Below are 25,033 nucleotides of genomic sequence, written 5' to 3' on the forward strand. Positions count from 1 at the left end.
GTGCGTTTTTGTTTTTTTTTTTTTTGGTAGGGGGCGGGTGATAATTATATGAATTTAGGTTATAGACTAGGCACAAAAAAAAAAAACCTGTAAAAGAGAAGCAATAGTAAAGCAAATGTGGTCCATGCGAACTCACTTATTTAGAAGTAGTATTTCATTAGAAAAGACTTCCTTTCATACATTATTCAACAATTCATAATTTACTTCAGACTGAGCCCCAGGAGGAATTTTCTTATGAGAAAATCAAACAGTTTTTGCCTCTAATTTTCGAACACCTGTTCTTATTGCTGAAAATATACTTCACAATCTTTCCATTTTGCTTTAATCGGGTCATTTACATTCATTAACTAAAAAAACACACACACACAAAAAAACAATGGCAAACTAAAGATGAAAAAAAAAAACAGTGTGATAAATATATCAGACGTATAATTTAGTGAAATATCTTTTTTTTTGAGTGAATAGGCTAGTTTGAGGCCAGCACTAGAAGAGCCTAATTGGATTAAGACTAATGGAACTTGGTTGTCTCTGGTCTGAGATGTCAGTTTATGTCAACTCAACCTCTATGACTGATCATCAATTCTGAAGCCCTGGGCCACAAACCAGATGTGTTATCTGGCTTTCCATCTGCAGTCCACTGATCCAATTCCGGGGAATGGATAAAAATATAATGTTACATTTGCTTGTAACATAAAAGCTGCAGATGACAAGGTGTTTGTTGCTGGTTAACACAATCATAATGGCGTTCAAGTGAGTACAGTACTACATCTGCCATTGGGACTTTCTCTGTACTTGCTACCATCGCCTGTCCGACTATTTGCAATGCTCATAAATGTGAGGTCAAGCATACTGGAAGTGAGTCCGAGGTGTCTCGACTTGGGCTTTTCCGTCCGCTGTGTTGTATCTCTGTTTGCTTACAACAAATGTCTCCATACTGCTCTAGGAAAAGCAAAAACACGAGAGTGAAACGGAAGAAGAAGTGAACTCGGAGCAAACCAGCCAGGCCTCTCTGATACTCCAACAACCCCCCTGCTGTGTTAAAAATAACCAGCTCTGCATCTGACTGACCAGACAGCCTGGGGTTTGAGGGTCTATTATCTCTCTGGGGTTAGTTCAACAACCACACACGCACACACGCACACACGCCCACACAACACGATGGAATTTTTTTTTGTACCAACCAGAGGCTACACTTGGTTGCAGAGTTTAATTGCAACTGGCGTTTTATTACTGATTTGCTTCACATTAAATTCACTGTTTCATGCTCCAGTGTGACCGTGTTTGCTCTTCAAATTGGTGAGTCCAAACAGAATAAATGGGACATAGAAAATAGATCATGATGAAAACAACGCTTAACCATTTGGCAGATGCAACCGTTTTGAGCATGTGAGAAATAAACACACAATCTTGCTTTTTTACTTCATTAGTCCCATAGGGGAAAGTTATTTATTTCTTATTCCATTTGAGCTTTTAATTTCATTGGCGTCTTGTTTTGGATTTCCTGTTTGTTTTCAAATGTAATACAAGATACTAAGAGGAAATGTGAATATTGATATTATTATATTATCCATAAAATCATTCCTCTCCAATGCCAGTAATCCCTTTATTAAAAACAAATCATTAACCTGCAAAACTAAATACTCTCGCTTCTATTCCACCGATGTTTGATGACATCTAGTGGTCAGAAATATGATTACATTTGATTACAGCCCATACTGTAAATCAAGTTAAAACACTTGAAAAATATGACTTTATTTAAAATATATAATAAAACAGATACAAACCTTTTTGTTTTCAAGAGACAAAATTTAGAACAATACTTTTTAATAAATTGTGTTCCCTACACAGTATATACACAACTACATACTCAAGTGTCTGTGCTATTAAAAATGTCAAAAGGTGCTTATGGAACAGGCGTTGTGCTATGTTGAGCATAGTAATTCTTATTCATCGCAAAAGTCTCTTTCACCATCTGGTCAGGGGGAAGACAAATAGCCCACGGAGCAAAAGATTTAAACTACTGCTGAAAATATTGTTAGAATAAAATGGAGTATGTGTGTGAGTCATGAACATCTTATATGATGGTGATATTCACCAATGTACTGGTGGGAATGTGGCACAAAATCATTTCAAGCTCATTGGGTCTGCTTCTTGTAGTCTAGATATCCTGTTTGAGTTTCTTCTCGCTGAAGTCACTGTCATGGTCTAGTTTGGAGAGAGTCTTCTTCACTCGGAGTGCTGTGAGGCGAGCTGGTGGGTTCTGGAACCAACACTCCTTCATGATCTTCACTATGGACAACATTATCTGGACACACACACACACATTTATATATACAGCATACACACTGGCTCTTAAAACTGAAAATGTTCTGCCCTGACACTGAATGGGGTGGTTCAGGATAGAGGTGCAAATAGGCTGGATGTAGAGGTAGTATTTGGGAGTGCCTTCACATGGAGAGGCCCCAAAAATTTGTGTATTACTGATGTCACAGTAGAGTCAGAATTTATTTGCCCGTGTGTTTGTTGTCAGTGACAACTGCCATGGTGTCTTGAGAGACGAGTGACCCAGCTGATCAAATTTTCAAGAAATGAGCCTTTATTGGTCCCATTTTTGTTTGTCTTGACTTGTGAGCAAAAATATGAGAGACAAGAGCTCTATGATGGCACTGAACTCAGCTCCCTTCAGAGCAAACAGCAGTTTGGCAGAGAGTGAACACAAAAAAGATTTTTTAAGCCGTTTAATGCCACTCCTGGTGAAAGTTTGCAGTCAAACTATACATCCATCCATCTTCTGAGCTGCTTATCCTCACAACAGTCGTGGGAGTGCTGGAGCCAATCCCAGCTGCCATCGGGTAAGAGGCAGGGGACACCCTGAATTGGTTGCCAGCCAATCGCAGGGCACATCGCGAGAAACAGCCGCACTCACAATCACACCTGTGGGCAATTTAGAGTGTCAAATTAATGCATGTTTTTGGGATATGGGAGGAAACGGGAGTGCCCGGAGAAAACCTACACAGACATGGGGAGAACATACAAACTCCTCATTGGCAGGGTTAGGATTGAACCCCAGATCTCAGAACTGGGAGGCTAACCCTTTCCAGATGTGCCACTGTGTACTGTGTACTGTACTTGTCAGTTCTTTAAACGCACCATACTTTTTACTTTTACTTGGATATTCATCTGCAAGATTGATAATTTTACTCTGTTTGAATGATTGACATGCCGTATGCTGATTTTATTGATCGATTCTTGCACGTACGTTCTTTCGGCTTGCCCCGTTAGGGGTTGCCACCACGTGCCACCTCAGATGAACACTCATATTTGTTTGGCTCATTTTTTATGCCGGATGTCCTTCCTGACCCAAACGCTCTTGGGGAGTGGAGGCCCCTGTGAGATACAAACTCATGACCGCTGGTTTACCAAACCAAATGCTCTAACCACTGATCTATGGGGCCCCCATTGATCAATTCTTGCATGTGGGTGTCTAATTTTAGACTCCATTTTCGACTTCCGTGCAGGGCGCCCATTGCACCAATCCAATGTTACCACACTGATGTTTGACTCAAGTCCACCAATCAAACGACACAAAGTCATATGACAACATCGTAGTAGTGTCATAAACATCAGTGTATGACAAAGGCTATTTTCTTCGGATGAACAGGTAGTATGTGGCAGGACAGCTTCTGTGTGGAAAGTACTGTAACTGAAAAACTGGCTAGGGCGTGACGTTGACCCCATGAAACACACTTTGCCAGCCACTTTGTGTCAAAAGTATGAGTTGCTGTCTGACAAGTATCCCTCCAGATCAAGAGCATGCTGAATATTAATATCAAATAAAACCAATGCAAAACCATGCAAGTGAACAAGGCAATTTGAGAGGGGATGATTTAATATGTACTCATGGCCTACCGGGTGGGAGTGCAGCCGGTTGTGCAAGCTGGGCCTCTGCTGGTCCACACAGACTACTTTCTTCATCTCTTCAAAGCTGGGATCGGAGGGCACCAGGTCAAAAAAGGGAGGACGGTACTCTTCCACAATCCCTGAAAAAAGAAAAAAGAAGTTTAAACTGCACAACTTCTACTCTGAGAAATATTGCAACATATTCCTTGAGGCTGAGGGGGAAACTGTGCCAGCTGGAATGCCGTCAAGTTGTGAGACTATCACCCTTGCGAGAAGACGACTTGTGAACCTCCTATAGACATAATTTTTTTTTTCCGAGAACGTGGATGTCTCTGCACTGCAGGCCTGAAATAGCAATCCTTATTGAGTTTGGTTTTGGTGGGAGCACATTTGATTACACAAGAACACAGGAAAAGATAGAAACTCCCAAGTGACTATGGTGGGATTAGGGAACTGCGCACACAAAATGGTATGGATGTGTGTAAGCATCCAGCACGGTAAGATACTGGTGTGTGTGAATGTGTGCCTGTAACTATGTGCATGTATCCATCTGCATACTGGGACTCCGGTGTCTGGTGTATGTACAAGCGAGTGCTGACACCAGATAAGACTGTTTATAATTATGGTAGTGCTAATCATGAGAGAGGATACTCGAGACCGACACAGACAAGGGAAACAGCTCAGTGCTGAGAGACATGGGACTAACTGCCTCTAATGTACATGGAACCAGTCAAAACACAACATATCCAGAATACAGTGCATTTTCTTTCATTCTTTACATAAACTCAATATGAGAACTTTGAAAGTCGTGACATTCGACAAATATGACTTTCTTTGACTTTAGAATAAATTGTTTCCACAGTTCATTTTAAAAACATCTGTTTATCACTGTATTATACTGTAACAAATAATGTTTAAATCAGTGATTAACATTTATAAATGGTCGCACAAGAAGAATGATTATCTGCTGATAATTGCAAAACATGAAAAGAATAAGTTCGACTATAATATACTGACAAAAGTGCCGGGACACCAGAATCTGAGATCACGAATCTTTGCCAAAGGAAGGCTCGTAAGATACTATTTGGCTCACCAGATATTTTTAGTAGTTTACCAAAGAGTGAAATAATATGCACGGGGGAAAATGTTGTGGTTAACCCTGCTAAACTAAAAATATAATTTACCCTTGCATCCTTCAACTTTCCTGAAAGCAGCGGTCAAAAGAAAAAGTTTGGACACCCCTGCATAGCAACTATTATCCCCCCCCCCAAAAAAAAATCTGTGGTTAAGTTCCGAAATGTTTGACCGCCGCACCGTTCGGCTTGAGGTTCTCCCCTACACACTCTACAAAGCCATTAGTGTGGTTACCATTGACGATTGTTCTGCGTGAAATTTCCCAGAAGACCAAGCCCAAGGCCCAGATGTCTGTTTGCTTGTAAGATTCAAAGACATCCATTCGTATGCTCTCATCCAGCACCTCAGGCGCCATGTAGCGTTTGGTCCCCACACGAGGGTTGTGGCCCATATCCAGATAGTCACTGGACTGAGAGTGAATCACCGCCAGACCTGACCAAGAAATAAAACAGGGTGGCACCCTTTATAAGTCTTGCTTCTAAATTGTGAGGAGCCGTAGTGGCTTGTGCTGAATTCTCACCAAGGTCAGCGATGCAGCACTGGCCGTTCCTCTTCACCAGGATATTTCTGCTTTTCAAATCCCGGTGGGCGATGGCAGGTTTTCCCTGGGAGCTGACGATCTCGGTGTGGAGGTGGACCAGGCCACAGGCCACGGACAGACACATCTTCAGACAGCTCTCGGGCTCTAAGCTGCTATATTGCAGGAAGTCGTAGAGCGAACCCAGCTCGTGAAAGTGGGTGACGAGCCACAGCTGTGTGCTGGAATTCTTGGATGTCATATCAGAGGCTATGAAACCTGAAGTGAGAATAGAAGACAGCTGTTTACAGAATTGGGGTTTTGCCTGATACTGCACATCTGCTGGTACAAAATGTAGCGCAGTACCCAGGATGTTGTCGTGCCTAAGCTGCACAGTATTGTAGATCTCAGTCTCTCTGAACCAGGACTGCTCGTCTCTTGAGGAAAAGATCTTTACTGCTACATTCTCCCCCATCCAAGTTCCCCTCCACACCTCGCCATACCTGCCTTTACCTGCGATATCACCAATGAAATGTTTTTGTGATGTACATGAATGGCAGACGGCAACGGCGGTCAGTGGTGATGATAATCAAGACTAACCAACACATTCGACAAGAGAAATCTGCCTGGCCATAGTCCTTTGGACCAGATAGGGAAGCCCAGTCCCACTCCCTGATGTACAGAACTCATCATATATACCCTGGAAAACAACACACCACAGATAGTCCAAATTCAAACTCTGTAATATGTTTCAACTGTACCACATTCAACTTCAAATCCCTTACACCGTAAGTGGGGTCTTCTCCGTTCGGGACTTTGCACATGGTGACCTCGTGGTCGTCGGCATTTTTAAGGTGGAAGTGCATGCGCCGGAAGCGCAGGAAGATCAGCAGGCCGCACAAACTGGCAGCCATGAAAAAGAGCAGCAGCGCCAGAGTGATCCACAGCTCTGGGCGGGTTTGCTGTGGCGCTATTGTGGTCTTCTCGCCGTCTGCATTCACAAATGCCATAGTTCATTTTCATAACATGGATTATATCAATTTAGGCTCCGTTTTGACTGTCACTAGACCGCAACTGATGATGTCATTATTAAAGTACAGTATATCAAAAACAGTAGCCGTAGTGCCATTTAACTATAACCATTGCAGGTGAACCTTATTTGATCTTCTCTAAACTTTAGAATACTATAATAATAATAATAATAATAATAATAATGTTTTATTACTTTAGCACAACTTTCTGTTCTACAACAAAGAGCTGAAAGTCAAGATCTGCACCGGTGTTTAATTCTTTAAGTGAATGATTAGAAAGTGTATTTAAACAGTCCTCACATTTTGAGACCGAGACACCAAATAGCAATCGATCAACAGTATGAGATTTCAAAAATAAAGCGGTATCTTAGTTGCTTAAGAGTGTTACAGTATCAGCAGGTGGCAACAGAGGTACTGGAAGAGTCACAGAAAGCCATGCAAGTGAATGTCCTCTGAAATGTCAGCGGACCAAATACCTGTCGTGAATTTTTCCATTCAGCCTCGTGTTAGAGAACAGCAAGTTGTGCAAAAAAATCACTAAAACACTGACCAATTTACAGGTCAAATATGGGTAAGGTAGAATCCGCGCAACTATGTCAGTATGAATCATGTAGATTGTGAAAAGAAATATTCCATTTTGTCAAGTATATTTGTTCATGCATCAGTTCACCTGTAGAATTTACAGTGCAGTCAAGGTTTATTATGAAATTTCATTCAAAAGCCAACAGTTTGTGAGTGACGTATTTGTTCAAAGTGGGGTGGCCCTATCAACACAAGAGCGCACTGACTTCAAGGTTTTCAAAGTGTGAAGTTCATATACACTACAGTGCTGCGAAGATTTTGGGTACTGACTGATGTTTGGAGGTGGCGTTGCAAAGGCATTGCATTGATTCTCTTTGCAGCAGTAGACGTGGAAGCGTTCAAAGGACGTGAAGCACTGCTCTCTGTAGTTGCGGTTGAAGAAGCACCCCTTCTCCTCGCGGCCGTGCACCCACGTGTAGAAGCAGATGTCCCCCCTGCATGTGTCGTTCACGCACGTTCCTTTTTCATTCTCGCACGTACACAGCAGCTTCCCGTCATCCTTTGAATCTGGAGGTTACAAAGAAATATTGTAAAGGCCTGTATTTATGACCCAATTCTGGAGAGGTATGATTTGACCTGCTTTTTATCCAGACAGTATGGTGGGATTACCTTACTAATAAAACAAGTTTTGTGGGGAACTGATTTACATTTTTTTGCCCACCAGGAGGCAGAGGAGCAGTTTAAGATGATGACAATGGAGCTCTATTTTTCATCTTTTATTAGGACATTCTAATGTTCTCCCATACCTCTACTTTCCCTTACAAAACGTGTACGGTATCTGTGTCAATGTGTCAGTCATTTGATTGACAGGCGATCATTTCAGGGCATTTCACACGAAATTAGCTGGGATATAGTGCACATATGATAAAAAAAAATAAAAAAATGGACAAACGGGTAGATGGAACGTCTCTATCCAGGCATGCGGTTAGCCGGAGAACTTTAACAAATAGTTGGCATCATCTGCAATATATGGCTTTAATATTTGCACATCATTTTTTTGGAATAATATATTTCATCCAGCCATCATTTTTGTGCGCCGCTTGTCCTCAGGGGTACATCCTGAACTGCATCCCAGTCAATTTGTCTAATTATGATGTTATTTATTTATTTATTTTTACGACTAAAGGGAAATGTCATTCACTCAGATGTGTACTTTATGCGGCATTCAAATACACTGCAATACACCCAAAAAGGGACCAGACCTCACGCTATTTTGGAGTTTGTTTTCATAACCAAAGATTTTAATCTGATGATAAAGTTAAGTTCATAAACTTAAGAAAATATTTAAACTTCAACCCGATTGCACAGAGAACGACTGGTTATGACATCCGCCTCACAGTTCTGAGGACCTGAATTCACATTCCAGCCCTGCCTGTGTGGAGTTTGTATGTTCTCCCTGTACCTGTGTGGGTTTTCTCCGGGTATTCCAGTTTCTTCCCACATCCCAAAAACATGAAGGGTATGTAAATTGAAGTGTCTCAAATGCCCGTAGGTGTGAATAGTTGTTTGTTTTTATGTGCCCTGCAATCGGCTGGCGAACAGTTCAGGGTCTACCCTGTCTTCCGCCCAGAATCAGCTGAGAGAGACACCAGCACGCCTGCGACGCTTGTGAGGATAAGTGGAATGGAAGATGAATGAATGAATGAGTGAATGAATTTTTTTGCATAAACGAACTTGACACAATTGTAAGTAGGGAGGGCACTAGTATGCAAAGCTTTATCATTCACTTACCTGCATAGCACGCAGACATTAACAGCAACAGTCCAACTAGTGCCACTGTGAAACCAAGAGTGCCTTCCATCTCTGTGAACAAGACACAAAATAATTAAACACAGCTAAAGTAAACAACTCCATTAGAAACCTGAATTGTGTTTTTGTTGACATTTTAGCAGCTCTGTGAATGAAATCTAAAGTGGTGAACAAAGCCACAGAGGAAGCTGCGAGGTCCAAAACAACGGTCAGTGGACCCAGCCTGTCTGCCCGTGTTCTAATTGCTGTAGATGGGGGAAAAAAGGATTTGGGGAAGGGGTGGTGGGGCGGGGTTCTGTAACAGCACTCCAGAGTGTTTGTATAAGTGGGCTGAGACTGCGTGTGGCGCTGCGCTACCCAGGCTCCAGGCCTGTCGCCTCCTGAAATGCCCCGTTTGCAGTGTAAATATTGATGGCGATGTTTCCTGCCATTGAGTGGCCCCACCCGGCTGGCCGGCGAGACTCCGGCTGCTCATTGTTTAGGGCCGCATTGCCGGGGGTCACGCAAGCAGCACAGCCTTCATACAATGCGGAAGCGTGCCGTAGTTGGATCAGTGTTCACAGGCTTCGGCTATCGATATCAAATTGCCCGATAAGTACATTAAAGCCATCATTTAAAGAAGTACGACTTGTCAAGGTTTGTTGTCTTAGGCTCCGGGGCTCCCCTATAGTTGAGTTTAATATCCCATTTTACTTTTTTAAATTAACTACAAGTAGACAATACACACACAAACAGAAATAAAAATATGTGAGCTTGCTGATAGTGTGACAGAGTGGACATTTCTAACCAATGTTAGCATTTAATGAGCACAAAGAAAGCCTTTCTGTCGGAGGCCTGGTGGGATTGTGCATCACAGCCAAACTTTAATATGCGGCACGGGCTGTCACTGCGGACGCCTGCCATCATGTGTGTGTTTGAAGTATTTTGTCTAAATCAGCATATTCAGCAAGGTTTGGCTATTGAGACCTAAACTGGAGTAACTCTCTAACATGGACTTTCACTTTATTTAAATTTATTTTGGTTTTGGCCGGCATGCTGACGCAACTGGTTAGAGCATTGGCCTCGCAGTTTTCCGGACCGGGGTTCAAATCCTCACCCCGTCTGTACGGAGTTTGCATGTTCTCCCCGTGCCTGCACTGGCTTTCTCCGGGCACTCCGGTTCACCCCCATGTCCCTAGAACAGGCGTTAATTGGAGACTATGAATTGCCCCTAGGTGTGATTGTGAGTCTGACTGTTGTCTGTCTCCATGTGACTTGAGATTGGCTGGCAACCACCTCAGGGTGTACCCTGCCTCTTGCCCGTTGACAGCTGGGATAGGTCAGCACTCCCGCGACCCTCGTGAGGATAAGTGGCTCAGAAAATGGATGGATGAACATTGGTTTTGTCATCTGAATGTCCAGAAAAAACAGCTACTTCTGTTTGACCCAGTTTTTTATCCACTTTGTCCATATTTAGCTAATATCGCCCTGCCGCCTGCCGCCTCTCCTCTGACTGGTTGCCTCTGTGCAGAAGACCCACTTGTAGAAGCATGTTTTTGTTACATTTACAGGACTGGCTCAGGAGTGGAGATATTGGCAGAGAGCACGAGTGACATAGATAAGAAACATTAATAATAATAAGAAATTAGAACGAGAAATGCGATTTTAATTAATATTTCATGTTCACTGAGGCACCAAAGAGACAATATTACATCCCAAATACCAGAAAAAGTTGGTTTGACAAAATATACCCCAATTAGCAATTGAACATAATTTGGGGTTGCTAGATATTGTTCATATGAGAGTGCATAAAAATATAATAGCAACTTAAGGTAGAAGACTAACTTGAGTAAACTGTTGTCTGGAAAATCAAGCCAGCTGTAATTTATTTTCCTGAAATGTTTTCATTTTGGAGGTGGGTGGATACTGACTGAAGTCTAGGACATAAAATATGAGTTAAAATGACCACTTTTTAATATAGTAGATTCCGTTGTCTGTACCAGCTATGTAGTTTCTCTCGTCATTTTAACTTTTTTTTCTCCAGAAAAGTTGTCATTTTGGAGGTGGGGCGATTCTACCTGAATAAAAAAGATGACTTAAATCAAATGTAAAATCCCCGCTCGACACCATTTCCACCTGACATGAAAATCTGATAAATACCTAACGAACTATCTTTAGACTTGACACCCCACTTGCCACCACCCCCAACCCCTTGCAAATCCGGTTAAGAGCCTCCTCCACTCACATCTTTAAACCACACACCATATTTGACCAAAAATTAGCTCGAGCTTCCTGCATTATGTAGTCTGCAACTCTGTGCTGGCAAATCTTGAAGTCTTGCATAAACATAACTCCGCTCGCTCCAATACTAAGCGGAGGGGCACAGCTGGCTTTCATTTATCGAGCTATCACGTTATCGTTCGCGGGAACCGACATAGGAGGGGGCCCTAATCGTGTCTTCCATCGTAGGCCGGTCTGACATCCGACTCCAGCACGCTTCCTCTCTGAGCCCTCTCCTGTTTGTCTCCGTTCTGTCCAACGCTACACCCCTGTGACCCAAGGGGAAAAGATCCATTGTCATCTCTTCCTCCCATCGACAACTTAGACTTGAGGAGGCCGATCTTTCATTCCATCTGGATGACTGCGCGTTTCGAACCGTGGATGGTGGGGGCACGCAACAGAAAACAACCTCTGCGAACGCCCCGAACTCGCCTCACCGTACAAAATCAAAACCTCTCTGGAAAATAACCTGAAAGCGTCCTAATATAAAGCAATCCTGCCAGTTAATAATATACAACATTCTATTAGATTGTTCGCTTGTGTGTTATGTGCTGATGTTGCCCAATCCAAAAGTCACAAATCCAGCTTTTGGGAGTTTGCGAAAATTACAAAGCCAGACTGGAATGACTCACGTGTGTCTTCATTTGGCAGACAAAACAAGGCTTGGCAGCCTTCATGGCTCACTTAGTGCCTGCATGCTCTCACATGCATGAGTGTTATGGGATTAGCAAAGAAGGGCATAAAATCAATACTTTTTTTTCCAGTTGTCTGATGTGGAGACTGGAACATTAGTTGTTCTACTCTGATGTGACTTTTTTTTTAAATTCATACAGTATTGTAATATATGGTTAACCCTGTCAAATGTGTGTGTAGGAGCATGTTGGATTTGAATCCAAGCTCCGACCTTCCTGTGTGGAGTTTGCAGGTTCTCCCAGTGTATGCCTGGGTTTTCTGTTGGTTTGCTAGCTTGCTCCTAAATTGCCAAAATATGCACGCTAGCTTCACTGAAGACGCAGAATTGTTCTTGAGTGTGAGTATGAGTGCGAATTTATCTATTGTATATGTATATGAGCTGTAGCTGCTGACCAGTCCAGGATGTACTTCACCTCTCACCCTAAGTCAGCTGGGACACACCCTCGTAAGAATGGTACAGAAAGTGACTAGATGGATCTAGTGTATTTATAGTAATATTTCAGAGACCCAATCTTAGCTCCATGGGACAAGTAAAACATCTCCCATGGTGTACTGTACTTCTACAGTACTGCAAACTACCACTGCAACAATAAATAATAAACGTTAAATTGTCAATAGAAACTGAGGATTGCTAGCTTTGTAAACACGAGTGTGCATATGTAACGAATGCAGTGTCAATAGACTGTACTGTAAAGTGATCCCTCGCTTTATCGCGGTTCACTTACTATTCAGTGCATTGCAGATTTTTTCTTTTTCATACTGGGCACAATTCTCCATGTCAAGCGATAGCGAGGGTATGCTGTATTTTTTTTTTGGTGGTAGAATTAACACTTCCTACCCTAAAACATAATTGTAAACATACAAAAACAAATCATAAAGAGTTTAAAAAGTGTATAGAAAGAGTTTATGGCAGAGGTCCATAGGAGTGTGGGGAGATTAACAAGAATGTGGGGTGGTTTTTTCATTGTTAAATTGTGCGGTTGTTTTCCTTTCGGCTTGTGCATTTCGGGTTCACCACAGTATATCATCTCAGACCTGACGCAACCTTTCTCAGGGAGTGGAGGCCCCAGTGGGATACGAACCCACAACCCCTGGTTTACCAAACCAGTGCTCTAACCACTGAGCTACAGGGCCTCCATTGTTAAATTCTGTTACTTCGCGGATTTCACCTACTGCAGGGGTGGGCGGGAACCTAACGCATAAAAGAGGGATTACTGTATACACTGCAGTATTTCATATGAATACAATATCCATATATAATATATTCTTAAAATTGTAAGTACTACGCTAAATTATTGATTGAGTAATTTAGTCATATCATGTCCAGCACACTTGACAATTAATGTTACGTTTATTCTACATAGAGTATACCAGTACAAGAACGACAGAAATGTTTCAAATACAAATTAATAAATTAAATCTGTTATTTCATTTCGTCAATTTATGATAAACTAAACTGGGCCGAACAAGTTAGACACAAAAACCAAGTTTCTGTTTCATTTACATTTGAATATATTGTATCGTAAAAGTCTAAATACCAAGTTACACAAAAACATTAACTGAATGAGTAAGTGAAATTTGGACTGATATTGTACTAGATGTACAGGTAATCTGATTTTTCAATCATGTGATAACTTAGCAATAAAAGTCTTATATCTGCACTAGTTAAGGCCTTGACATATTCCAATAAAACATATTGATCTGTTGCGGTAAGTAGCTGGTAGCGAGTGGAAACCGGGGAAAAAAAGTTTTGTTTTTAATCTCCATCTCAAGTGGACACTGGCGACACCTGTTAGTTCGCTGAAACACATGTGATTTACGGTTCGACATGCGGTGCAGTTCATACCTGAAATTGGTAACTCAACTCATCCGTCAGAAATCAATTTGACGCCATTACCTGTTATCAGTATTCCTTTTAACGTGATGCGTGTGAACACCGCACGTCTTTCATGTCCACTTCGCGGCCCCACGTTCACAACACAAACGCGTCCATGACTTTCGCGACTTTCCTTCCTCCGCGAAAAGCTCAATTGCAGATATTTGATCCAAAGAGAACTCGCATCCTCCCCTGTGGGCAAAGTTGTCCTCCAAAAGCTGCGGCGTTTTTGGAATGGTCCATAAACCCGGGAGAAGTGAAAAACAATCGAAGACGCAGCCGTGTAAGATTATCTCATCTCGGATCTCGTTCTAAATCTACTTGCGGCCCAAAACCAGACTGCTTCTCCCCTGTGAGGGCTGCTCAAACAAGTTCTGTCCCATGAAGGGAGGCCTTTTGTTGATGTCTGACCGTGATCAAAAGGCAAGATTACATTTTTTTCGTTTTTTTTTTACTTAGTGTACAGTTTTGTCCCACCCCTCATTGTCCCGCTCAACTCAACTCTGCTCTGCCTGGAATGTTCTCATAGCGGTTTTCCTGTTGCTAAACCTCTCATTTTCCCTTTCCCCTGTGGACTGAGTCTGCACTGCACACTCACAGGAATGTTTTTCGAAGATCCATCGATGACACAATAGCACTTTTATTTGTGAGGGACAAAAGCGCTAATACTATTTGTTTCACACGTTCCTCCATCAGAGAGAGAAAGAAAGAAACATTTATTTCTTAATGAGGACATATCATCTCGATGGCGTTGGAAAATCTGACAGTTACATTTGGGTGCTTTCAAGATTCGTGAGCAGAGTTTCAAAATGCTGCACATACATCCGTTTGCAAGTTCATAGAAGGAAATACAGGTATCACTCACAAACGCGCACACACACGCACACACGTGGAAACAACATTATGCAATTGCCAACTTCAGAACAATTTATAATTTCTTTAGTTTGACAAAATAGAAATAGCAATAAACTGGACTCAGTGGAAAGTATTTGGAAATCTAAAACAAGAGTTGGAGCAACCACAATAATTCATTTTTTACGCTCATAAAAATGCTGAGTTTTGATTGACATAATTAGAAGTGCAGTCTGCTGTGGTTACGATACAGTCCAGTTTTGGTGTATAAATCCAAAGTTGGCATTTCTGGATCCCACCAGATATTTGACATTTGCATTCTCGTCTCTCTTCTGTGACCACCACACCCATCTATGGACCAAATATATATATATATATTTGTTACCATTAAGCTAAGTAGACTTTCCTCGAAGTTGTTAGTCTAGTTACTCATTTCTCAAGACACCACTATATTTATATTTTCCGGTACCCATCCAGAAGCATACCAAGATCACACGACATATCAGATAAGGGACATGAAGTCCCAAGTGTATTTTTGATTAACCTTTTTTTTTTTTTAAACCTACCCACCTTTCCTGATAAAAAAAAAAACTGGCACCAGCAGGACCGTGGACGACTGGTTAGCACATCAGCCTCACAGTTCTAACAACCCAGGTTTATATCTGGCCTCACCTGTGTGGAATTTGTATGTTCTCCCCAAACCTGACTGTGTTTTAACGGGGTATCCCCCCCAAAAAAAACAAAACAAAACATCCATGGCAGGTTAATTGAAGACTAAATTGTCTGTAGGTGTAAATATGAGGGGTTTCTTTTTTTCAATGTGCCCTGTGATTGGCCAGTTCAGGTTTTACCCCACCTTTTGCACAAGGATAGTTGGGATAGGCTCCACTGAACCCATGGCACTAGTGAAGATAGGCGGGACAGAAAATGATTGAATGAATAGATGATTTGGCACCATCTTGTGGCATAATGGTGTCATGAAACTATGTTGAAGTACATTGTATAGCTTCTAGTGGTTGGAGCCATCTTGCGGGATCTTTGGGTATTATGGGCCATCAGGGGAGCACAATCTAGTGTACGGTATTTGCAACCTACTTCCACATTTGGCAAAATAGATAAAAGTCTGGATTATTGGTGGGAGTACAACTTTTTCCTGATGCTCTTTGATGCTAGAAAGATGGTTTGGAAAAATAAACGAGCCAGGGGTGAAAAGGTTTTATTGTTATTCATCTCGACCCCGCACTTCTCTGCCATTTCTTTGCTTTCCGGCTTCAGGCACAGCTGGATGCTCTCACATTAGCTGCCGTGTAAAAGAAAAGAAAAGAGAGCACGTTGTTCTTTGCAATTTTACACGGGCCTTTATTAGTGGTTGCTTAATTTCAGTAAAAAAAACAAACAAACAAAAAAAAAGCCTTGTTTGGTTTTAGAGTACAGCTGTCGCTGTATATTTGTAACTTGGCCATATTTCTAAGGAGACTGTCACAGATCTAATTGGCCCAGGTCACGCCTTATTTACTCATTTGATGCGTTCCTTCACTGTACTCCGGAGATGTATTTATTCCAGCGTTGACCTAAAGTCAGCAAGTTCCCTTGGAGAAGAGGAAATGAGACATATTACTAAAAATATTCGAACGTGACGCAACACTCGTTAAAGGATGGCAACAGCAAGCTTTCGTCACAAACACAGAAGAGACATTTAGCCAATAAAAGTTAATTTTTTCGTAATGAACCTGCACATCGGATTAAAAGATTCCTGAGCTGCAGAGTTCAAAAAGCCATTATTGGTGCTTTAAGATAAGATAATTAGATAATTAAGATAACTCAACGAAACTTAATTGTCAGTGAGTAGCCAAGATTATGTGTCCGACGAGGAACATCATCTACAGTGTTATGTACCGTAAATGAATTGTTTTCACAATTTCTATAAAAAAGTAAACTTTTATGTTACAATTATGGAGATACCTTTGTAAAGTATAGGTTTGATGCAGGACGTTAGAACTCTACGTTGCCTTGATGTGTTGTGGTACCACATGAAACAACACGTTACAGTTGAGTTGATGGGATTTTTAGCTTGAGGAAAAAAATCCACAAACAATCTGACTGATGATGTTTGGAATAATTGTCTCCATTTAATAAGATGGACAGACACACAGTACATTTGAGTCAGAAAAATCTTTTTCCAGACTGTTCAGCGGTAGGTAGCATAAAAAACCCAAGATTTAGTGAAAATTAATGGGTGTACCTCCCTGAGAAATGTGATAAAAGTCCTGCCACGAGGACGCAAAAAGCATCTGGTAGATGCGACATTATGCATTGAGAAAGATATAGTAGCCCCTGTGTTTTTCTTTAGTCAAAATATTCATCATACATTGTGGTCAAAACAGCTTCCCATTATGACATTCAATCCATCCATCCATTTTCTGAGCCGCTTATCCTCACGAGGGTTGCGAGAGTGCAAGAGCCTATTCTAGCTGTCTATGGGCAGGAGGCGGGGTACACCCTGCAGTGGTTGCCAGCCAATCGTAGGGCACATACAGACAAAGAACAAGTTGCACTCACAATCACATCTAAGGGCAATTTAGAGTGTCCAATTAATGTTGCAAGTTTGTGGGATGTGGGAGCAAACCGGAGCGCACAAAGAAAACCCATGGTGGCACGGGGAGAACATGCAAACTCCACACAGGCCGGGCCAGGATCTGAACCCCTGTCCTCAGAACTGTGAGGCCAATGCTCTACACAGTCTGTCACCGTGCTGCCTCATTATGAAACTGAAAGTGGCCAAAAATGACCTCCTTATTACGGGTCAAAATTTGATCCCTGTGCTTAAAGAACCTGTAAAGTGAATCGAGAGATTTGTCTGTAAATATACGTTTGAAGACCATTTTGTGTAACGTGAAAACTTTGACAAAATTGTGCAGACATGGCGTTAAACTATTTTTCACCATTTCAGTTTTTCAGATTTTTTTGTGCGGGCATAGCTACTAAGTGAAGCGCTCGGGCATGCTACATGAATTGTCCCCTCCCCCACCCTATAATTTTGACCACAGCGTACAGTTTAGCAAGCTAGCGATGCCAAGACCTCAAATGCGCATCTTTCCTGGCCCTCACAATTTACAGAACAGCTCAGTGTCATTATTTGAATTCCAAGTGATGAGGTGACGCTGTGGACTGTCCTGCCGCTCATTTGCCGACTAAGAGGAGTCCTAGAATTAAGTTAGCTTGCAAGCTACTTGTATCTGGTGAGTAGCATCTCCCGGACATACCTTTGATCATCAAACATGACGGAATGTGTAGCGATCATGAAATTGCTGAATGAAATAGAATCTCCTTTTCAGCAGGACGTTGTTTGACACATTTAGCAGACATGGCCACAGAGTTTAAGAGTGGAGGTAAAAAAAATAGATTTTTTTTTCCAAATTTGAAGTTGGGAACTTGTTTGAATCATTCAAATTTGCCAGGGTGGTTAACGACAGCTCTCTGTTGTGTGTAAAATTTCACTTTCCAGGCACTTTAACTTGCTAAAATAATGCCAGCGCAACAGCAAGTGACACTTTCACTACCCATTAAAACAGCTTCTTTATGTTTTATGGACGTACAGTATACAAATGGCTAAAACCTAATCAGAGAACAGGGCATGTTTGTAAAACCTCAGTCCGCATCGAATATTTACCCTATCACCTCATTTACAATCTTTGTCTCAAAATAGTCTTCAACAGAATCAACAATCTTCTATGGAAACGTTCATTTTGGGTCATGTTTGGTTTCTATTTTTGGACCCCTTGGATATTCTCTCTTGCTCTAATTCCTTTTCCTTTTGTTTCTTCTCCCTCTTTTTTTCCTCCTTGGCCTCCTTGTACTTCCACACAGGAGGCTCCAGGTAGCCCTTTTGTCTTTTCTTCTTCTTCTCTTTCTTCGGCGTAGGATCGCCAGATCTGGTCACTTCAATTTTTGGAACACATCCAGAGGGGAATATGCTGTTCCTGTGTGCCATGCTGCGAGGAATAAAACCTCTTATGCCACCGGGTGGTGCGCTCTCCCTGCGCTCTGCCTTCTGGCAGCAGGAGGTCAGGGACACCGAGGTGACCGATGCAGCGCTGGGAGAAGAGGAGGCAAGAGAGCTGTTGCTGTGAGACACGGTGCTTTCCTCCAGCTCCTTGATGCTATGCTTCTCAAGTAGTTCGGGAACAGCAAAGCGCCTTTTCCCGATTTCTGGGGGACTGCTGGGACACAGCGGATGGCAAGCAGTGGCTACGAGGGGGCTGTGGATGCTTGTAGTCATACGCACCATGTGGTCCATCACCCCATTTTCCTGGGGGTCCTGAGGGAAGCTGAACGAGAAGCTGTCCTTTAAGCGCTGCCGCAGTTTCTGACCCGTGGTTTTAGTGGCGGTCGCCTTTTCCACCAGCTGCTTGAGCTCTGGCCACTCAGGTGCGTAGCTGGCACAAAACTGTTCAGCGACAGGATGAGCCTGTAGATAGCGTATTCTGTTCAATGTCTCAAATCTTCCCGTCTTCAAAACCCAATCTTTCAGACCGCGCCCTTGAACATAGTCCATTGCGTTCATATCAGCACCTGCACATTTCAGAAGAGGGAACGTATTTAGTGGGTGGTTCAGAGGACAAGAGTCCGCCCAGCAACTTGGTTGCCTGCATGAGTTTTCTCCGGGCACTCCGGTTTCCTCCCACATCCCCAAAACATGCAACATTAATTGGAAACTCTAAATTGCCCATCGGTGTGATTGTGAGAGCAACTAGTTGTTTGTCTGTATGTGCCCTGCGATTGGCAAGCAACCTGTTCAGGGTGTACCCTGCCTCCTGCCCGACGATAGCTGGGACAGGCTCCAGCACTCCAGCAAACCTGGTGAGGATAAGCGGTTTATCATAATGGATGGATGGGTTCAGAGAAGGAATGGACGGATGCACAGACATTCAAATAGCCCCACCATGTGGCCTCGTTTGGAACTGAATTCATTGAGTGGCTGGACAAACAACTGATGATGGAAAGCCCTTTTAACATTAAACAGCTAGACTGGATATGTGTACATGCAATGTCATTCCAGATATGAGGTACACTTCAGTTGCAGATATTCACTAAATGAATTACGTATGCAGTTTGAAATATCTACAAGGTTGTTTGATAGCAATAATTCCAATTCAAGATATTTTTAATTACCATAAGTTGAAGATATCTATAATCACAGATATCGCTAATTAAGTTGCTGATATCAGTAATTCACCATCAGATTCATTCAATTATTTACATCTGTATCACAAACACCATACTCATAAATGGCAAATGTGACGTCATTTATCCAAAGCGAAACGTTTGAATGGGAACAATTTAATTTTAGTTATTGTGAATTAGTTATTTTGACTAGTTATAATTGTGTTACAGATATCCAGCCATCCATTATCTACACCACTTATCCTCATTAAGGTCGCCTGTTTGCTAAGCTGATCCCAGCTAACTTGAGGCACGAGGCGGGGTACACCCTAGACTGGTCGCCAGTCTACTGTAGAACACATAGGGACAAGCAACATATTCATATTCACACGTAAGGACAATTAGACTTTATCAATTAACACAAACGGTTGTTTGTGGAATGTGGGAAAAAAACAGCGTAACCAAAGAAAATACTCCACAATGGAAGGCCCGAGACTGGATTCAAACCCGCAAACTCTGAACTGTGAGGTGTCTGCGATAGCCGGTTTCCACTGTTTTAGATTACAGATGCTTAAAATTAAAATTTGAACTTTTAAAACATATTTATGACCAGTCAGAAAGACATTGTTGATGTCAACAACACTAATGCTGGATAGTCAAACTTAGCTTCTCAATGTTACATTTTCTTGCCATTCCCTGACACCATATTTAGCTGCAGTAGCATGCAATTATAAACAATTGTTATTAGGGATTAGTTTAGAAGATTAATTAATTCAAAGTTCTGGTTGTAGTAATTAATTAACAGAGTGCTTTTCACAATGAAAAGAATAGCACATGGAAATGATTTAATCATCCTCTTATAGATAAAGGACGTGCATTGACTTACCGTGCATAAGCAGGGACGACACACAATCCTCTCTGCCCTGCAAGCCTGCCTTGATCAGGGCAGTAAAGCCACGGGGATCCCTAACCTCAGTGTCCACACCAGAGTAGTAATTGAGAATGTAGTTTAGAATAGTGACAAAGCCTGGATAAAGAAAACACTGGCCTGAAATGAATGGTGGCCTGATCCCTGGGTGTGTGGTAGCCCAATTGTGGTGCAACTTACCAGCCTGGGCTGCAATCATGAGTGCAGAGTTGCCATCATTATCTTGGTGGTTTACGTCTATTAGAGGGCATACATGCAGTGTGGTGACGATGTCCACAAATCCTTTGCTCACAGCCACCATCAGTCCATTCTGACAAGCAACAATATAGAAAAGATACATAAACCGTGTCCCCCCCCACCCAAAAAAAAAAAAATCTACCCACTCTTTCACTGATCATTTTTCTTATACAGGGGTGCCTTGAGGTAAAAGTGACATGACTTGAGATTTTTTTCACATATTTGCTGTTGTTCAGCTGATTTTTTTTTTGCGTCATTTTCAAGATATTAGTGTCGTATATTGGCAGTGAAAGCAACTCATTTCAAAACAGTCAGCTGTTTGGCAGATGGAATTCTTCAAAAAATAAGCTTCAAGCTGTTTATTGCCAGTCTGTCAAGCTAAAAATAAGACAGAGAATTATATATTGTGTATTTAAAACAATCCACTTATCCTATTACTAACAAACAAGGCAGAACTCCATGAGCAGGCTAACCTTTAGCATCGGTGTGTCTGTGTTCTGACTCTTTATGCAAAATATATTTGAAAAAACTGTCCAGCAACACATTTAGTCAGACAAACAATAATACATACAGTATATTCTTCATCCTCTGTGAAAAACAACCAACCTTCCTGCAACTGTGCCCTGCAATTGACTGGCGACCAGTTAAGGGTGTATTCCCCCCTTTCGTCTGAAGTTGGCTGGAATAGGCTTCAGCTCCAGGGGACCCTTGTGATGATAAGTGGCTTAGAAAATGGATGAATGCATGTGAAACTCACTTGGCTTTAATTCTTTAGATGCAACTACATTTTTTTCTATGATTATGTATTTGTAAGTTAAATTTTACAGAGTGCTTCATTGCAAAACAAAACAGAAAAAAAATGTTGATTTCCCGAATGGCGGCACGGTGGCACAGCTGGTAAAGCGTTGGCCTCACAGTTCTGAGGTCTCGGGTTCAATCCCAGACTCACCTGTGTGGAGTTTGCATATTCTCCCCGTGCCTGTGTGGGTTTTCCCTGGGCACTCCGGTTTCCTCCCACATCCCAAAAACATGCAACATTAATTGGAGACTCTAAATTGCCCCGAAGTGTGATTGTGAGTGCGGCTGTTTGTCTCCATGTGCCCTGCGATTGGCCAGCAACCAGTTCAGGGTGTACACTGCCTCCTGCCCATTGACAGCTGGGATAGGCTCCAGCACTCCCCGCAGCCCTTGTGAGGCTAAGCGGCAAAGAAAATGGATGGATGGGTTTCCCGAATGGCAAAAGATGATTTGAGATAGGAGTGTTTAGGGTTATGAATGTGGTTAGGTAACGAATTGAGCTCATGTCTCAAGGCACCGCTGGATTATTTTTTTTTATTTTATTGACAGATACAAGTCTAGGAAATATAAAATTAGTAAGGTTGAAGTGAGGACCCAATAAGGTCCAATATAAAAGGTGTACAAAGAAATGTTACTTACGTAGATAATTATTATCTTTGTGAAAACTGTTATTGTCTTGAGGTTAACTGCAATTTCTCTCACCCTGCTGTTAATATCCAGCTCCATAGCCTCTTCCTCAGTCACGCCTCGTTCCAGAATCCTTCGCAGGGAGACGGGATCGTTCTGAACACATGCCTCATATACTGTCTTCGGAGACTCTGCATACTTGGCGTCACTCTCAAAATCAGGAAGCGTCGAGTCATCAGAGAAGACACTTTCATTGTCGGAATCATCCAGATTCCTCTCAGAATCTTCAAATGGGCCCTCGCCCAAGTCGGGATCGTCACATGTCGAGGCCATTGACCCCCGACCGCCCGGCTCCTTCTGACAGGATCACACCTTGGTATATTGTCTTCTCATCTGGAATGGAAAGATATTTACACATGTATACCGGTAACTCCCTTGTGTGGTCATTTGACTAACCGAAACAGGTGGATTAAGCTAAAGCACCCAGAGAGAGCGCACTCATTCTCCACAAAGAATCACATTTTTTTCATTGTCCATTTGATAAAAATCTAGCATATTTGTTATTAGCATTTGCAGGTTTGATGGTGAGCTGAGACGGCTTGATGGAGGCCTTAAGAGGATCAGGTGCTTCACCTCATCCCAGCCCTACTTATCCTGATTTACTTGATGCATAAGCCGCCTGTGGATAGTTTAGGTTTTTAACTTGTCCAGACCATTAACGTAGCATCACTGAATACCCGCTCAAATCAATCAATCTTTATTTTGACTTACACCGTAAACTGTGAAACTACTCTGAATGAATAGCAGCATTGGAGGAAGGAGATAAAGAAGGCCGTACTATGACCAGAGTATCAATGTTGGTGTATTTGGGCCATTCCACTGAATCGGTGGCATTTGCCTGTAACACTGGCAACCCTTTTCCAAATCTAAATCTGATAACACAAGATCTGTTTTGATCCATATCAGCTAATTTTCTTTTCTTTTAATACAGCAAAACTACTCATTGGCGTAACAGGACAGAAAATAACAGCAGTCTTAAGCATACAATTAATATATGAAATAGAGTCACATAGCATTTATGCAAATAGCATGCTAATACTTGCCAAATTGCAGTAAAAAAAAAAATTTAAGTAACGGACCACGTTGAGATTTCGACTCTCCCTCCAAGTCGTACTTTGAATATTGTCAAACATACAGAAAAATAAATGCGTGAACTTACTTTTGGCCTTCCAATAGGGCTGCATCTGAGCCGAATTATGCAACCTTCCTTGGAATATGTGACTTGTGGACTTTTCCGGAATTCTGAGATAGGCTCATGACTCATCATAATTTTCGTTATCATATTTTATGGTGAAGTTTTGAATTTAGGAGGCATGGAAGTGCAACAAAGGTGGTTTAGATGAATATTTTAAATTGTATGTATTAAATATGAAGTCAGTTACATTTTTAGGACACTTTGCTCAATATAAAACATTTTACAGTTGATTTGATCGTGTATTTGCGAATGGGACAAATTTGGAGGAATGACCCTTAACAAATGACATCTTGGAATCAGAGGAGCTGAGGAGGAATCTACGAATTTTGGAATCAGATCTATGTAGTTATTTATTTATTTATTTATTTATTATTTATTTATTTATTTATTTATTTATTTATAGCCTTTTAGTCTCCTCTAGCCTCAAAGTGGGGCTATTAACATCATGAAAAGGACACCGGAGAGCATTTAGGCTCCTGCATTTTCCTCAAAACACACCAACAGATGTGGCGGAGAATTGCGAGTCAGACTGTCCAGACGTCAGCAATGCTGCGAAGTGACATGCGGCAGATCCGCTAGTGACTCTTCTCGGGCTGAGTCAGGGCGGCCGTCACATGCTGGAGTGGAATGCTATTTGGGATTTTCAGGGGGCCCTAAACCGCTACCAGCAACCCTGAAAGAGGCTGCAGTCAAAGGTTCACCATGTTTTTCTGGTATGTTTATCTGGAGGAAAAGAGACAGAGTACAGTACTACACCACCTGTATTTACTTGTCATCAACCCCTGATGTTCATCATTGAGTGAATGATGTGTATTGAATAGCCTGAATATGTGGGGTGAATGAGACTGAAAGAGGAGCATGAAAACAAAATACATTGTTTTTTCCCCTTAATTTGGTCATGATTAAAATATTTATTCTTTTCCAAACAGAGGAAGCAAAAACTACAAAACTCTTTTGGATTTTCTCCAAACGGCCCTGTCTGTTTTTTCGTTTGACATCATGCAAGTACTTCTTTTGTAACTAACAGCTCAACATTTGAAAATTGATAATGTCTTAACCATAACAAGTGTGTTCCACCTGCTCACATCTGTTATACTTGGCATCTTTTAGATGCACTATTATTTTAGTCATTTTACCCGACTATAGCATATATTGTGTTTTCGTCACATTTTCTGTCACTAAAATAAAATGACTTTAGCACAAAAATGTATGTCTCCCTCCTCACCTTTCTTTAGCTTCAACTTCTGTACTTCTGCAATTAATGTTCTGTACTTCAACTTCCTCCGAAGCCGTATCTTCCGCTTCACCTCTTCACTGCTCAAGCTTCCTTTAACTTCCAAACATGACCCACGACTCCTTGGTTGCGCTGCCTGAATGTAAATTATTTTTCCCTGTTACCACATGATACATATTTTAAATTCACAGCAATAAA

At 41.8% G+C, this 25,033-nt stretch overlaps 2 protein-coding genes across 4 annotated transcripts; both read right to left on the reverse strand.

Annotated features, from left to right (window-relative positions):
* Positions 1-1,227: 1,227 nt before the first annotated feature.
* Positions 1,228-14,117, reverse strand: acvrl1 (activin A receptor like type 1). 3 transcript variants are annotated; one of them, XM_061828633.1, is made up of 10 exons: positions 13,763-14,104; positions 8,896-8,967; positions 7,435-7,671; positions 6,337-6,542; positions 6,152-6,251; positions 5,918-6,064; positions 5,555-5,830; positions 5,269-5,466; positions 3,910-4,040; positions 1,234-2,305 (listed from the first exon to the last, which is right to left on the reverse strand). In XM_061828633.1, exons 2-10 carry the CDS (start codon positions 8,963-8,965, stop codon positions 2,159-2,161), a joined length of 1,512 nt encoding a protein of 503 aa, XP_061684617.1. In that variant the 5' UTR covers positions 8,966-8,967; positions 13,763-14,104; the 3' UTR covers positions 1,234-2,158. The 3 variants fall into 3 exon arrangements, with proteins under 3 accessions (XP_061684626.1, XP_061684608.1, XP_061684617.1); XM_061828642.1 differs by having other exon boundaries at positions 1,228-2,305; positions 5,555-6,064; positions 13,763-14,022; XM_061828624.1 differs by having other exon boundaries at positions 1,230-2,305; positions 5,555-6,064; positions 13,712-14,117.
* Positions 14,118-16,743: 2,626 nt separating this feature from the next.
* Positions 16,744-24,732, reverse strand: ankrd33aa (ankyrin repeat domain 33Aa). Its single transcript, XM_061828654.1, has 3 exons — positions 22,422-24,732; positions 20,643-20,994; positions 16,744-19,165 (listed from the first exon to the last, which is right to left on the reverse strand). The coding sequence occupies exons 1-3, from the start codon at positions 22,677-22,679 to the stop codon at positions 18,345-18,347; spliced, it is 1,431 nt and encodes a 476-aa protein (XP_061684638.1). The 5' UTR covers positions 22,680-24,732; the 3' UTR covers positions 16,744-18,344.
* Between the last annotated feature and the right edge of the window lie 301 nt (positions 24,733-25,033).

Source organism: Syngnathoides biaculeatus, chromosome 2 (genome assembly GCF_019802595.1).
Source record: "Syngnathoides biaculeatus isolate LvHL_M chromosome 2, ASM1980259v1, whole genome shotgun sequence".
NCBI lineage: Eukaryota > Metazoa > Chordata > Actinopteri > Syngnathiformes > Syngnathidae > Syngnathoides > Syngnathoides biaculeatus.

Bases quoted from the DNA above. Each gene is read 5' to 3' on its own strand.
- ankrd33aa (XM_061828654.1), bottom strand. From the start codon at position 22,679: ATGGCCTCGACATGTGACGATCCCGACTTGGGCGAGGGCCCATTTGAA. The intron at 20,995-22,421 runs GTGAGAGAAATT...GTTGCTTGTCAG, and splicing joins AGCTGGATATTAACAGCAGG to AATGGACTGATGGTGGCTGT. The intron at 19,166-20,642 runs GTAAGTCAATGC...TGAAATGTGCAG, and splicing joins GTCGTCCCTGCTTATGCACG to GTGCTGATATGAACGCAATG.
- acvrl1 (XM_061828642.1), bottom strand. From the start codon at position 8,965: ATGGAAGGCACTCTTGGTTTCACAGTGGCACTAGTTGGACTGTTGCTG. The intron at 6,543-7,434 runs GTCAGTACCCAA...TTGTGAATGCAG, and splicing joins AACGCCACCTCCAAACATCA to ACGGCGAGAAGACCACAATA. The intron at 4,041-5,268 runs GTAACCACACTA...TTCTTTTTTCAG, and splicing joins ACGCAGAACAATCGTCAATG to GGATTGTGGAAGAGTACCGT.